At 41.8% G+C, this 16622-nt stretch overlaps 1 protein-coding gene and 1 pseudogene across 1 annotated transcript; both read right to left on the bottom strand.

Moving 5' to 3' along the window:
- Positions 1-523: 523 nt before the first annotated feature.
- Positions 524-1973, bottom strand: LOC134451800 (olfactory receptor 5V1-like; annotated as a pseudogene).
- Positions 1974-12078: 10105 nt separating this feature from the next.
- On the bottom strand, positions 12079-13029 carry LOC134452085 (olfactory receptor 6F1-like). The gene is given in 1 exon segment (XM_063202458.1): positions 12079-13029. A coding segment is annotated over 1 exon segment (951 nt).
- Between the last annotated feature and the right edge of the window lie 3593 nt (positions 13030-16622).

Raw genomic sequence — 16622 nt, 5'->3', positions numbered from 1 at the left:
ACGACGGATAAACCTCTGAGTGTACCTATTGACGATGAACTATATGATTTCGTGATTAAAAATCTTTTTGAAGTGGTCACTGAATGAAACCAGGTGTTTGTCTCTAAATAGAATAAACAGGAGGGAAATGTTGAAACCAAGATGTAAATACATTTATTCTATGTTAGAAACAAAGCCTTGCTAAGAACTATCTGATACATTGTATGATGTTGTGCACGCTTCAGAGCATACCACAAGAGCACAGGATGTGCTGATACTATAAAAAATCATTGACTACGTGAGAAACTAATCTAAAGCTGCAGCTGTGGTTACTCCTTAAATGCATCTTTGCAAAAACATGTTTGGCTTCGGACATCAACATAGCAACATCTAAGTATTCTATGACCTTGAATTACAAAGAGCCTTTAAGGGAGGATACCTCCCTTCCTTTATCTTACAATAGATGTTTTAACTTCAAACTAGATTCTTGTGTTCCTACCAAGCTTAGCTCTCCCCTCCCCTCAGTGGATGGAACACACATGTGTTAGGGCATTCCTAAATAAATAAGTGTGGAGAGACAGAGTAAAGGCAGAGTGACTTTGGAGATTGTAGTGCTCAGTCTCTGTACTCGCTCTCCATGCGCATGAACTGAATTCAACTCTCTGTGTGTTTTTCTTGTTACTGTTTTATAGGTGTTGGGGTTTAAACCTAACAATATGTCACAAGTGTTTTGCATCAACATGTCACACAAACATAGGACATACACATACGTACATACAGTATCCTAATACATACATTTTATACATTTTTGATATGACAGTGGAGATAGACAGGGCACAATTTGGCATTTGTTGGCTATACTGGCTTTATCCCCTTCCAAAGCAGCGATGTTCATTCATAAATTCATTATGTGATTGCGGAAATTACATGTTGACATGCATTTAACGTTGTTAAACGTTGTTAAAAATGTTCATTCCTAAACTGAATAAGTGAAAAGACGCATGTCCATAAAAACAACACGATTTTCCCTTTTCACTCAATCGCTTCATTACCACTTAATTTTTTTTCATCAAGTTTAACATGCGCTCTCTCAGGTCCTTTGTGGTCAGACAGTATGTTATGGGGTTGATTAGCTGAGGCAGTGTTGAAGCCACAATGAGAACAGCATTTCTCTCAGTCAGATTTAGTCTCAATCCAACTCTAGTAAGAAGTACAGATACTATTTTGGGTGTGTAATAGGCCGAGACCACAATGACGTGTGATATACAAGTAGTAAACATTTTCCTCCTGCTCCCCTTTTCTGGAAGTCTCAGAACAGTCCAGACAATGACAATGTATGTCACAAAAATGATGGTAAAGTGCCCCCACAGTATCCACAGCCACCAACCCAGTAGTAATGGCTTGGAGAAGTAGGGTTCAGGGTTTACACACGCTGCTCGAATCAGTGCAGCATATTCACAGAACACGTATCTTATGAAGGGCTGGCAGTATGGAATAGTGTGAACTATATCCATAACCGGACTCAGTGATAACAAGTAAACAATCCAGGTAACAGCGACAAGCGCAAAGCTCCGCGTGTTTGTGAGGATGCTGTGGTACCTCAGAGGCAACCTAATGGCAAGCATGCGATCCACTGCCATCAGGGTGATCGTCAGAGCCATAGTTCCATCGCCGAGATGGTAGGTGAACATACAAGCAATGCATGAGTGAAAGGAAATCATTTTCATTTCTCCAAGAAGCACAACTATCATGGTTACATTAGAACTAGTGGTGTACATTATATCTATAACAGCCAAGTTGAAAATAAATATATACATTGGTGAATGCAATGCTCTGTACTTAATAATTATACTCATGTTCATGCTCCAAAAAAACAATATCAAAACATACGTAATTAAAATAATGGCCCCAAGAAGTTTCTGATGCGAGAGATGATCAAAGCCTATTATGATGAATTCAGGCACTCTCACAACTGAATGATTTCTTCCATCCATGTCGGCAAAATTCAGTGTAAAATCCAAAGGGGTTCATGTAAAGATGGTGGAAATCTTCGGAGTGTAACTCATAATATGTCTCACCTCAACAGTACTGCTGGGTGAGATGCCGTAGGTGCACCATCCTCCTTGGTGGTGTCCTGTAGTGTGGTGTGGTGCTCTGCTTGGTTGCTTTTTATAGTCTCGATGTCACTTTGTCCTCCGTGGTCCCTATGACTAGGACAGGTCATCAGCTGGGAAAATTAGGCCTTTCGTCCTACCGCACTTTTCTCTGTGGATTACTGACCAGAAGCCCTATTGGAAGAAATTCAAACATGGGGCCACGTCAATTTTTGCTCAGAATTCAATATGGCCGCCATTTTCCAAAATGACTTGTTTTCATGCATTATTACATTGTACTATAAGGTGATATTCATGAACGATGAACTACTTTCAGCACTATTCTGTCCTATTTCCTTACATACATGTTTACAAAGGTTGACTAAACTAAAAGAAATGAAAATAAAGTGGGCCACCTTGCAATATCCAAAGGAAAGTGCTGAAAATAATGATTGAAATGCACATACAGAATCTATGGCTGCGAAAATTAGGCCTGTATGTTGTCCTGTCAGGGTTTGCACAGTGGATTACAGACCAGAAGGCCTATTGAAAAAGATGAAAACTTGGGGCCATCTATGTGCTCCAAAAATCAAAATATTCTCTGTTTTTCAGAATGGCAGACTTTCACACATTTTCTCAATACCGTAAGGCCATAATTACCAATAAAGATGACCTATTTTTCAGTTAAATTGTTATCTCCTTACAGACGTGAGTATAAAGGTTGTCTAGAAAAAGGCATGAATATATATACAGGGGGTGGACAAAATAACTGGGACACCTGTCATTTCAGTGTCATTTAGTTCCTCTTGCGTCCACAGTTAATCCTGTTGGATGTGGTTCATCCTTCTTGGTGGTGTGCAGACATTACCTTGGATACTGTGACTCTTGATACATCACAAAGACAGTTACACAGAATTTCTCCTTTTTGAACTCTGACATGTCACCCATAATGTTGTGTGCATTGCAAAATGCAAAACTGTGCTCTTACCTTGCTAATTGAACCTTCACACTTCACTTTACTGGTGCAATGTGCCATTAATGAATATTGGCCAACAGGCTGGTCCACTTGAGCCATTAAACTTCTAACACTAAAATGGTGGGGGGGGGGGGTGGGGGGTGGGGGGGGGATGATGTGGAGGAGCGGGGGGATGAATGAGGGGGTGAGTGGGGTTAGGGGGGCAGAGTGGGGTTAGGGGGGAATGAGTCGGGGTTGAATTAGGAGGTGGGGGGGAAGAATAGTGTGTGGGTGGATGTGTGGGGTTCGGGTGGCAGAATAATGTGTGCGTGTGTGGGGGGCGGGGTAAGTTGAGTCAGGGGGGTGGGGGTGGTTTGACCTGCCACACTTTTCACATTGGGTGGGGGGGGGGGTGGGGGAAGAATGAGTCAGGGGGGTTGAGCGTGGGGGGCAGAATAGTGGGGGATGAGTGAGGGGTGGAGGGGCAGAGTAGCATGGGAACGATGAGTGAGGGGGACGGGGGGCAGAATAGTGTGTGTGTGGGGGGGGGTGAGTGAGGGGGTGGAGGAGGCAGAATAGTGTGTAGGGGAAAGACACTGTAGAGCAGGGGAAAGATGAGCGGGGGATACGCGCACGCACACAGGCACGCACACTCACCCTTGCTTTATGCAAAAAAATGTAGGCCTGAAAAACTTCAGAAATCAGTCAGAAATCTAATGTGAAAAGTTTTGCAGATCAATAGCCTTTTTTCAGCAGTCAACTGTGTATGTGTAATTCAATCCTTAGGATATTGTCTGTAGGAAATGTACATCTATCTGTTGCCAACCTTTGTACTCACGTCTGTAGATAGGAGATTTCACTGAAAATAGGTTATCTTTATTGATAATTATGGTCTTACAGTATTGAGAAAAATGTATGAAAGTCTGCCATTCTGAAAAACAGAGAATTGAATTTTGAATTTTGGAGCACATTTGAGATGGCAACCAGATGGTGAAACTTTTTCAATAGGCCTTCTGGTCTGTAATCCACTGTGAAAACCCTGACAGGACAATAGGCCTAATTTTCGCAGCCATAGACTCTGTATGTGCATTTCAATCATTATTTTCAACACTTTCCTTTGGATATTGCAAGGCGGCCAACTTTATTTTCATTTCTTATAGTTTAGTCAACCTTTGTAAACATGTATGTAAGGAAATAGGACAGAATAGTGCTGAAAGTAGTTAATCGTTCATGAATATCACCTTATAGTACAATGTAATAATGCATGAAAACAAGTCATTTTGGAAAATGGCGGCCATATTGAATTCTGAGCAAAAATTGACGTGGCCCCATGTTTTAATTTCTTCCAATAGGGCTTCTGGTCAGTAATCCATAGAGAAAAGTGCGGTAGGACGAAAGGCCTAATTTTCCCAGCTGATGACCTGTCTAACTTGGACCCTTAGGCCAGATTCAGACTAGAGCATGGCGGAACGGCAGCGAGACGACTGAGGTCTTTGTGCTTAGTTTCAGCTGGTGTGATCTACTCTGCCTTTCACACCAACAGCGTCAACGTCAGCGTGCACGGCCAGTCCACAACCTAGCTCACTACTTTGCAATTCATTTGAATGGGACACACCGCCACCCGCTGCCGTCCAGAATCCGCTCGAGTTCTATTTTCCAAATTCAGCGTGGAACAGAGCCGGCTCCTGCGCCGCTACTGCCTGAGTACTACAGTTTGGTGTGGAAGGACAGATCTGTTTCCATATATTTTCGCCACTGACGGTAAAAATCGCTTCCGTCCAGCGAAGCGTCCCCGCTCTGGTGTGACTTAGACAAAGGACTCAGTGCTTGGTTACACATTCAGGCCTTGGTTACTCTTGGTACATGTACGTATATACAGGTATTTACATTTTTAAAGATGTAAATATATGTACTGTATATATTCTTTAAATACAGATACATTTTTAATCAGTTTGCTTATTTTTATCTAATTTATACAGTTATGGCATGTTTTAGGGCACATTAGGGAGCTATAACTCTGTTTATGTTTTACCAAAAGTCCCAAGTAATTTATTTTTTTCAGTCTACAGAACTGTGAGAACTATGTAATGATACAGTGGGAGAAACTGTGTACTGATTGTCCGTTGCTCTGCTCTACTCTACTCATAGAGGAACATTAGAGCTTCTGCACACCGGCTCCGACAGAGTGCTGAGCACTGCTCCGCAAAAGTTTGATTCCATTGATTTCAATAGAACCCCGCACACTGGCGTCAATGTCCGCGGATAGAGTCCCCATGTCTGTCATGAACTGAACTTCTAATCTTTCTTTCTTTCTTTCATTCTGTCTGTCTTTCGATGTTTAATTTAGATGTTGCAATTCATTGATTGTTTTGACAACAACCAATTGATTGACAAACTTCGGCTGGTGCGCTGCTCAGGGGTGGATTTCTCGAATCCGACCAAAATTAGCCTTCGGACCAAGTAAGTACGAACGAAGTCCGACACAACAACTAACCAACAACTATGATTTCTCGAAAGCCTCAAACCAACAAAGTCCGATGTAGGTACGAAGTAAGTCCGATGAAATTCCAACCAAGTAAGTTCAGACGCACGATGAAGTTGTCGGAAATGCTCGGAGTGTCTCGCCTCAGCTCGGGTGCATTTGTCGCAAAGCAGTGACGCTGTACCACACAGTGCCTATCAAATTCAGGCTATACATCTATCAAAGTCCACAAATCTTTGTCAACACAATCATGTCCCCGACTTCACCCCTCTTCAACTGCAGTTACCAAATGCGACATTACAATCCACCATGTATTATTTTTACTTAGGTTTTGCATATAATGTTTAATATTGTAGGCTATAGCCTACCACTAATATGGAAGCACGGTTGGTGGCTGAGTGGTTAGAATTCCATACACGTTTGCAGTTTCCTTATCGGAGGCGTGAGTTCAATCCCCGGTGAATATAGCCCTAGGCTATAAAATAACCACCCATCACATCTTTTTTCCAGAACGGCAAGCGAAGTCATTCTCACGCTCATGGGCAACGCAACACTTTCAACAGGTCATGGCCAGGCAGATTGCAGTTAAATGCTGCTTGAAATGATAACTGAAATTACGCTTGAGAATTAATAAAACATATCAGAATGTTTATTTAATTTTCCAGTCTGCACACGTCTTTACGCGCAACGTAAGCGGGTGGAACTGCCATTATTGCCGTTGTACATAAAGACGCGCAGGAAGGGACCTATGGAAGGGGCCGTTAATGTCTGTAAACATGGCACATTCAAAGTCCTTCAACGTCGGAAAAGACCTGTTAACACAATCATATCCCCAAAATCCACCCCATTAAATGCAGTAACCAAATGTCGGTCTACACATCACTATCAATGAAGAGCAATGGGCGGTGAATGGTAAGCGCGAAGGCATTTTCAGTGTGACAAGATTTCGATTCCCTCAGTAAGATAGGCCTACATTAAGCGCAGGTGCCTATTCCTCTGCGCAACTGTTTATCCAACGTCTGTGTGTGTGCGTAAAGTGGCCGATCCACGCGTGCTGTTGGGCGCGCTTGTGGTGCTCTGGCATCCGAGAGTCTTTGCCTCGCAGCCACGCACGCAGTCACATTAAGGTCAAGTCAAATTGCTTTTCACCTGTATTTTACAAAAACACAAAACGATGGCCCAATTCATACAGATAGAGAAAGAATGACACGATGCGCTGTGTTGTTTTCTGATCCCCCGACTGCACTGCACTTCGTGCGCCATGGGCCATGGCGCTATTTGGAGTGTGCTCACTGCTGAAACATTTGCTTTAACAGTAGCCTATTGGCCGGCTGCTTGTGACAGACTTGTATTACAATAGTAGAATTGAAATGAAAAGAAGAATATGAATACTATGACATAAGACCTAGTAACGCGAAGAAGTGTCATATTCTTGTCATCACGCTCGCCTTTCCGAGTGCCTTTCCATTACGCACTATTTCAACATACTAGGGCAGTTGCATAATGTCCATTTTTGAACTTGTTGTAGCCTACGATGTAGTTTGGAGTTCTTGTGGACTAAGGCATAGCCTACAATGCAAGGAATAGGCCTACAAGAAGGATCACCGCACACTGGTGCCTTTTAAAAATAATAGTGAACAGCGCATTTCGCAATGGCAACTTAGAGGCTACACGTATTTCCATGTAGCCTATGCTTGTTGGAGTTTAATCAAAATGTGCTATTGGCTTTGTTATGTGTGGAGATATGTGAGCAATTAAATAATCTGCATTCATGCGAGATGCTGCTTTTGGTGTGGGTTCAAATCCCGATGGTAATCAAACGGTTCTTTTAGTGGAACATATAATTTCCTACTATATTTGGACAATATTTTGTCCCCTATTTGAATATTGTGTTGGTGGGGTTTTTTTCAGCCCTGTTCGTAACATGACTAGACATTTGGTGTAGTATGGGTCGGAGGCTTGTGCACTTGGTGGCAGTAATCGATCGATGTTGCTTGAACTCTGCCTGAACCCGCCCCAAACCACGAGCAAGAGTGACGTGCTTCCCAAAACAAAGGTGAACTAGCTAACCATGCTATTCGTTCCAATTCCGACAGTAGTACTAACGAACAGCCCCTACTTCGTTTTGCAGGAACACCTGAGTCGTTCGCACCAACATCGGACGAACGACTAACTACATTACTTGTAAACATTGGGACTTTGTAAGTCCGAACGAAGTGTTCCAGAAACAGTTTTGTCGCAGCTGGGTCGTTAGTTGCTACCTTAGCAACGAAGGTTTCGAGAATGTTAGCCCTGGTCTGTGCATGTGTGTCCATACACTCGCAGAGACAGACAGTTTGTTGCAGTTCATTTTCAATGCGAACAACAGCAAAGGGAAATTTCATTCTTAAGGCCTACACGGTCCCATTAAAACACGGATTGTGAACAAGACTGCCACGTACACAGTCAGCGTAGTTAAAATCAAGTCATTCAGCAAGCAGCCTATAGCGTAAGTCTATATGTCAAGGAATAATTCATAATTTCATTGTTTTATTTTCCCCCCTTTTCCCAAACTACTTAACGTGGGTTTTGGAGCCTATATGGTTATTAAGTTGCCCTGCAGTCAGTTGTCAGACCGTTTGTTGTTTAATCTGTTGTTAAGTCTGGCAGAATTGTATTGCTTGTGTGCATTCATTCATTGTATTTAATTCGCCAACAATGACTCATGTCAATAGTTTCAAACTGCTACAACATTATAGCCCCACAAAAATGCAGCTGTTGACATTACCACATGCCTTGTATTTTGTAAGTGGTTTTGGATATAATGTCCGAGCGCTTCACTTGAGGGCAAGCATCAGTACTTCAGCACCACAAATGTGGACAGCGGCCCTTAAGAGCAACTCTTCAAACAATCGTAAAGGCTGTGCGTGTGTTCATGTGTGGAAACAGGCGGAGAAAATCTAAGAACGTTCGTAGAATCACGTGTTAACGATGCACATAAGGCTACGAAGCATTGTTAATGGGAGACACGCACTCCAGTTCAGTTAGGCATTTATAGCCTTAGCTAATTTCCAATGCCCATCCCTTGAAGGGTTTTGTATTTTATTCTAAAGAGAAGCCTATCCATTCATCCAAGCCATTCATTCAATCTAAAAGACAGCCAATACACATATAGATAACTAGCTATACATCAATGTCCAGTCACTCACTAATTAAACAAAAATTGCAGCCAGCGACAACCTCAACCAGTCGCTCTTAGCTCTGGGGTGCATTTCTCAAAAGAGAAGTTGTTAGCCTGTAAGCAACTTCAGTAGTTGGCAATGGGAAAATGCATAGAAAACAACAAAGTAGCTGTAGTAAGCAACTTTGGTTTCGAGAAATCCACCCCTGGACAAGTTTGGGCTTCCTGGGAAGTTCAAGGCCTGGGTCTATTAGCACAACATACTGCCTTGTCTCCTTTGGCCACTGTTGATGTATAAAATCCCAGTTAGATCTGTGGATGGCTTTGAGAGAAAAATCAGCCAGCACCTGTGCAGGTGGCTGGGCCTGCCACAGAGTCTGAGCAGTATTGTGCTGTTTGGGCACGGGACTAAGCTCCAGCTTCCTTCCAGCACTATCAGAGAGGAGTTCAAGGTCGCCCGGGCAATCGATCATCACTTCACTTCATTTCATCACTTTAAGATTGTCTGTTCCAATACTTTTGCTCACCTAAACAAATGTTGTGCTGTACATAACAATGGAGAATGAACCCAGAATTCTGTATCACATCTAGATTTAAATGCCAGGAGATAAAAGCTGATATTCTGAATCTTTGTTTCATATTCATCTTTGGGTCTCAAACCCATTTGTGTCAGGGTTTTCAGGGTTGGAGCCCAAGTGCAGCTAACAAACGCAGGTAAAGGAAACTCAAGGGTTTTATTAACTAAAATACAAACACTACACTAAAGCACAGAAGATCCAAAAAGGTAGAAACAAAAACACCCACGAGGGGGAAAAGCTAGAAATAATAAGCTAAGGCCACAACAAGACAGAACACTAAGAATAACAAACTACAGGCAAAACTTACAGGAAGAGACACGGCAAGGTTACACTGAGTGGTTCGACAATGACGCAGCAAGGACAAAGAGACACATGAGGGATTAAATACACAGAAAGCAATTAACAAGACACAGGTGAGAACGATGGCAAGAGACAACTGAATGAGGCTACGGAACAAAAACAGGTGAAACCAATGATGGAAACAGGAGAGACACAGGTCTCTCCTAGAACTAGAAACAGACAGGTGAAAACACTAGGGAAACCAATTAGGGCCCAGGGGCGGAGACCAACATTTGACAGGAACACAAACTGGAGCACATGGGAGATCAAAACACACAGAAAGTAAACAGAGGCACATGGAGGATACAGAACAAAAGTTGGCAGGGAAAAACAAGGGACACTAAACAAAAGCACAGAACATGAGGCAAACACAAATGACCATAGACTAAACACTAAAAACACATGTAACATGTAACACAAAAACACAAAGTCCAAACCCCTAACAATTTCTCTTTGGTGGGCAACAAGAACAAGAGAAGTTGGCTTGCTGTCCCAAGGCTTTTGGAGGGGACTGTATGTATGCTGCTAAACACCTTAATGTCCTCTGTGATCAATAAAGGCACTGTTCTCTGAAAGGTTTGTCATCTATGTATTGCTATATATAGTATTTTCCAATATGTAAGTAAGATTCCCTTGTATTGGAATATATTTCCCATTGCAGTATACAGTAGGCCTACATATACATATGTATATGTTTTTAGTCAGGGCAGTGTCTATCAAGCTCACTTTAACCAATTCAAAGAATATATAATTGATGTAACAAACAATGCAGCAGCCTGCCTATTCCCAAAACCAAACTAGATCATATGACAACAGAAAAATGCATTGGTGTAGTGAAACAAAGCTTGTTAAGATGTTTTATTATGAATATTTTGTATAGATCATGAGTGTGACACAGTCTGTGTTTCATTTCTATGTTGTACGTACTTGATCCTAACATGAACAATAATAACATTGGACATATGCCATGATTCAAGAAAACACAGAATGAGGTGTTATTGTGCGAGCACATACGCTTGGTGGACTTACAAGCAGATAGTGGACTTGAGGGAGAAATTAATTTACGGGTAATGAACATCAGTAGTGTTCCTCTGGGTCATGGGCTGTTTTGGCCCTTAAAGGATAACTTCTGCCAATTTTGACATGCAGTTGTAATGCTCACACTACCCAGGACTTGTCAGTACCTGAGATTTTTTTTTTTCTTCAGCCTTTTCCGAGATCTTGGTCATTGCAATGGGTTCAGGTGTTTGTTTACATTTAAAAAAAACATCTTGATTTATTCCCAATAACATCCAAAAGGTTAGGCAACATCAGCAGATAACTAGCAAACAGCAATACCTTTTGGAGTGGGTCCATGTTAAGAAAGTTTTGCATGTAAACAAAGTCTGCCCCAATAGAATAGGTCAGATCTTGGTAAGGGCTGAGTCGAAAAATGCAGCATCACCGGGTACTGACAAGTCAAGGGTAGCGTGAGCAATAGCCTACAACAGCATATTGAAATGGAAGTTATCCTTTAACATTACCTAAAGACTTAGAGTTAAGTTGTATTCATAAATGTTTTTTTTATTCAGGCTGCTGTCTACAATTTGAAACATATTTGAACATGTATTTTACCAATAACAAGGCATATGTCGCAAGGTATAAGTGTCTGGCATCAACATATTGAGCAAACATAGGAAATACAAATACATATCCAAGAATACATACAGTACATTTTAGACATTTTTGATTAGACAGTGGAGATAGACAGGGCACAATTATCCCCTTCCAAGCAGCGATTTTCATTCATAAATTCATTATTATGTGATTGCAGAAATTACATGTTGACATAAATTTAAAGGTACACTGTGCAGGAAATGGTCAAAAAAGGTACTGCAACTATGCTGCTCATTGAAACTGGGTTGCCTATTGCCCCATTTTTATCTTTTCATGAAAGTTTACTAAGTAATAAACTAATATTTTCTAATAATTTTCTATATTTTTGCAGCTAAAAATGGCTATTTCTGGAAATTCTAAATGGCGGATCATGGAGAAGATCCCCCTTTTCATGTATGAAAAGTGCAATTTTTCCAGTCATAATGAATACTTAGAATTTGATGATGGTGGTAAGAATTCATGAAAAAGGTAACATTAGTGAATGGGCAGCATGAATTCTGGAAATAAACAACTAAAAATCTCACACAGTGTACCTTTAACAATGATCATTCATAAACTGAATAAATGAAAAGATGTATGTGAATAAAAACAACACGATTATCCCTTTTACATTACATTGCACTTAGCTGACACTTTCATTTATTCAAAGCGACTTACAGTAATTATTTTTCAGAATATTGGTTACAGTCCCTGGAGCAATGTGTGGTTAGGTGCCTTGCTCAAGGGCACTTCAGCCATAGATTGAGATGTAGGGAGAGGTCAGAGGAGATTCAAACCTGCAACCCCTAGATTGAAAGACCAACTCTCTAAACACTAGGCCACGGCTGCTCACTCAATCACTTCATTACCACTCATTTTTTCATCAAGTTTAACATGCGCTCTCTTAGTTCCTTTGTTGTCAGACAGTATGTTATGGGGTTGATTAGCTGAGGCAGAGTTGAAGCCAGAATAAGAACAGCATTTCTCTCAGTCAGATTAAGTCTCAACCCAATTCTAGTGAGCAGTACGGATACTATTTTGGGTGTGTAATAGGCCGAGACCACAATGATGTGTGAAATACAAGTAGTAAACATTTTCCTCCTGCTCCCCTTTTCTGGAAGTCTCAGAACAGTCCAGACAATCACAACATATGTCATAAAAATGATGGTAAAGTGCCCCCACAGCATCCACATCCACCAACCTAGTACTATTGGAATGGAGAAGTAGGGTTCAGGGTTTATACACGCAGCTCGAATCATTGCAGCATAGTCACAGAACACGTATTTTACGATGGGCTGACAGTATGGGACACTGTATGCTGCCTCCATAACCGGACTCATTGTTAACATGCCCATGATCCAGATACCACAGACAAGTGCAAAGCTCCGTGAGTTTGTGAGGATGCTGTGGTACCTCAGAGGCAACCTAATGGCAAGCATGCGATCCACAGCCATCAGAGTGATTGTCAGGCCCAAGTTGGTACCACCAAGGTGATAGGAGAACATACTAGTGATGCATGAATTAAAGGAAATAGTTTTCATTTCTCCAAGAAGCACAACAATCATGGTTATGTTAGAACTGGTGGTGTACACTATATCTACAACTGCCAAGTTGAAAATAAATATGTACATTGGTGAATGCAATGCTCTGATTCTAATAATTATACTCATGTTCATGCTCCAAAAAAACAATATCAAAACATATGTAATTAAAATAATGGACCCGAGAAGTTTCTGATGTGAGAGATGATCAAAGCCTGTTATGATGAATTCAGACACTCTCACAACTGAATGATTTCTTCCATCCATGTTAGCACAATTCAGTGTACAGTTCAGTGTAAAATCCAGTGAAAGGGCTTCATGTAAAGATGGTGGAAATCTTTGAAGTGTATCCCATAATATGTCTCACCTCAACAGTACTGCTGTGTGAAATACCGTAGGTGCACCATCCTCCTTTGTGGTGTCCAGTGTTGCCAGATTTTCTACGAGAAATAAGCGGCTGGCGTCCTTAAAACAAGCCCAAAAGAAGCGACTGACAGGCGTCCTGAAAACAAGCACAAAAGAAGCGACTGACTGGCGTCCTGAAAAACAAGCCCAAAAGAAGCGACTGACTGGCGTCCTGAAAAACAAGCCCAAAAGAAGCGACTGACTGGCGTCGTGAAAAGAAGCCCAAAAAAAACCGCAACCCGCGACTTTACAAAGTTTAAAGTGACTGCTCAAAAAAGAAGCCTAAGGTCGCTTATAATTAGCAGAATTGGCAACACTGCTGGTGTCCTGTAGACGTGGTGTGGTGTCACTGCTTGGCTGCTTATTATAGTATAGAATAGATGTCACTTTGTCTTCCGTGGTCCCTTGAGACTTCGACCTTTAGACAAAGGAGCCAATCACAGCCAATCACCTTGGTTACACAAAGGGTTACACCTCCATGCCTTGGTTATTTTTGGTATGTACACCGCATTCCAAATTATGCAAATTACATTTTTCTCTGATTTCCCCAAATAATCAATATAAATGACTGTCAAGTTGTGTGTGATTCCCCACCCCACCCCCCGTGTTGTGCTTCAACTTGAAAAAGCTTTTGGCCACGCAAGGAACAACTCAGGTTTTCCACTTTTTTTTTTTTATCGAAGTTCATGAGTGATGTAGGGGTTGATCAGTAGGTTGAAAACCTTAAACATAAGATCAGAAGAAAACATTGCATTATTTTAGGTTTAAATTAAATCAAAGGCATCACTGAGAGACATGCAAATATTAATGTTATACCTACAACAAGTAAGATATGCAGTGTAAAAGTAAACATGTAACTCAGCATCTTAACACAAGCCAAACAAAATGTAGGCCTATCTAGTGTGACAGCAAATAGAGTCAGTAATCAAAGTAAACTATGAACAGTATTTTTGCTGCATAGTTAAACTGCAAATTTAACAGTGAAATAAACACCTCACATGTGCACAAAGATGATTAAAATCCTTGGTTTCATCTTCACAGATTTAGACAATGTGGTAAGTATGGAAAAGTCAATTGCCTACCAGCAGGGGCGCTGATAAAAAATGGGCCCCATGAAAGATTCAAATTTTGGCCCCCAAAATGACAAATTACATCAGCAGCATCCTTCCAGGGCCCTGTCAGAGCTGTCGGGCCCTTAGAATCTGTAACACCTTACCCCCCCTCGCGGCACCCATGCCTACCAGTTGCGTATGACCACCAAAACTGAGGGTTTCTTTGTGTTTTCAGTTGGATACTTTTGTCGCCTTCACAGGCTCTGGACTCTCGAGACAGCTGACGACACTGCTCATGTGACAACCGAGTTCTGGACTCTGGCACATAAACACCACTGATCCCGGAATGATCGGGCTTCATGCATGTTTTGTTTTGGTTCTCTTGTCTTTTTTTCACCTCCACTTGAGCTTCCACACCCATGACATATCATTTTAGCTTAAGTAGGCCAAATTAAACAGTCAGAGACCAGCATTACTGACATATGTGCATCTGCAATTGAATGACATTAACTGGTGTTGTTGATAGTGTTCACAAGATGACATTTTAGCATTTATGATACTGTTTACATGCCAGTTGCATGCATGGGCGCCATGTTGATGATGCGTGCGTCGTCACACAAAACATTAGCTCGGGGACTAGTTATATACTTCCGCCTGAGATCAACCTCGAGAAATATCGATCTGACATTGTGTCACCAAATGTTCACGCCCACTTTCCCCGAATTTTAGGTCGGCTTTCTTGGGATTCTCGACATTTTGAACGAGCCAATAGTCCAAGCTTTTACTAACATTTTTTTCCTTTCTTTGTCCTCCAGCTTCCATGCTTGGGTGCATCCCAATATGTGTCCTTGCCTCCTCCACTTGTGCTTGTCTCCTCGTCCCGCCTCCTGGCCCCTCCTCCGTGGAGAAAACGATAAAGTTTCCCAGCTGTCAGCCTCGCCACAACAACTTTTGAGGGACTGTTTTTCATTCACCATCCCAATTGCAAATGAGAAAAAGACTTTACAATTGAGCTTTTGCAAGATATTGAAATATAATGCTGTTGTCAGTGATGTCATCATGACGAGAAGCAAGTGGAGGAGGCAAGTGGAGGAGGCAAGGTCACATATTGGGATGCACCCCTTGTCTGGAGGCAATATGGCTGCATCCAGGAAGTTCTCAGGATCTGACAGGAAGTTGGTCATTGTTGTGGCTGCTGTGCACTAACTTTTTGTCTGCCACCTGCAGGTCCGGATGAGAACAGGTGGATGTTTTGAATGTGAATGTGGCTGTTTTAAGTATTCTGTCAATTGACGCGTCAATGACAGTCATCATCATTTTCAAGCCATCAGCCATTAGAGTACAATTAAAAAGTTTTTGAATGAACCTTCCAATGATAACGGTATTTTTTAAAATAATAAAAAATGTAAAATGTTCTGGTCCAAATTATTATAACAGTTTTGTAGTGTTGTAATCCAAATTTCTTTCTTTTTTTCCCATTTACATCAAAACAGTTGGAATTTGGTACCTTCTAAATTACATTTCAATGTTCAATACTTGGTTATAAGCTCGTTGCCTTAAGCTGGGCTTACACTGTGCGACTTTTGCCCCGATTTGGCACTTGCACGACTTTTTGAGAGTTGGGCCGATTTCTTGCTCAATCGCAGGTCAATCGTGAGTCTCGCATCGTGCAGTGTACATGTGGTAACGACAAGCGATTTCGCCTCACGATCGTGCAATCGCAGGGTCGCAAGAAAATCAAAACGGTTTGAAATTCTGGTCATGGCTCGTGCGTAAATCGCACGGTTAAAGCAGTGCTACGACCCGATTTGACACTTCACATGCACAAATTAATAGGGCCTTGCGATTCGCTGTTGAGCGCGACCTCATCTCCACCTCAGGTGCATGTTCCCTCCTCTGCAGACCGGGGAAACATGCCTGTCGCGACGTACGGTTGAAGCATTTCGCTCGCATCCGACTCTCGGCTCGTGTAGTGTGAGGACGTGAGTCGTGAGCTGTGAACTTTTAAACAGTGAAATTCCATCGTGCAGTGTGAGCAGAAGCTTAAGACCCACGAGTGAAGATATTGCACAGTGTATGCCCGGCTTAGTCACTGGAATGCTGCGTTTTCCATTGAAGTCCATGGCAGTGGCATTGCATGGAGTTATGAAATCCCAGATATCCTTCATGCTTTGCCGTCAGCTGTTTTTGTTTGTTTGATCAGGTGACCCACACTTCACTCTTCAATATACCTGTAGATTTCCATGCCACGTTTAGGTGCTTCGGTGGTATTGACATTCTAACTCACCAGACATAACTTCCTATTCATTTTCAATGGGGTTTTATGTCTGGGTTCCATGCAATGCCACTGCCTTTGACTTCAATGTTAAACTAGACTGCATTTCCGCAGAGACAATGCTATTA

The sequence above is a fragment of the Engraulis encrasicolus genome, chromosome 7, assembly GCF_034702125.1.
Source record: "Engraulis encrasicolus isolate BLACKSEA-1 chromosome 7, IST_EnEncr_1.0, whole genome shotgun sequence".
Classification (NCBI taxonomy): Eukaryota; Metazoa; Chordata; class Actinopteri; order Clupeiformes; family Engraulidae; genus Engraulis; species Engraulis encrasicolus.
Note: the sequence above shows the minus strand (reverse complement) of the source record. Positions and strands in the feature narration are given on the sequence as shown.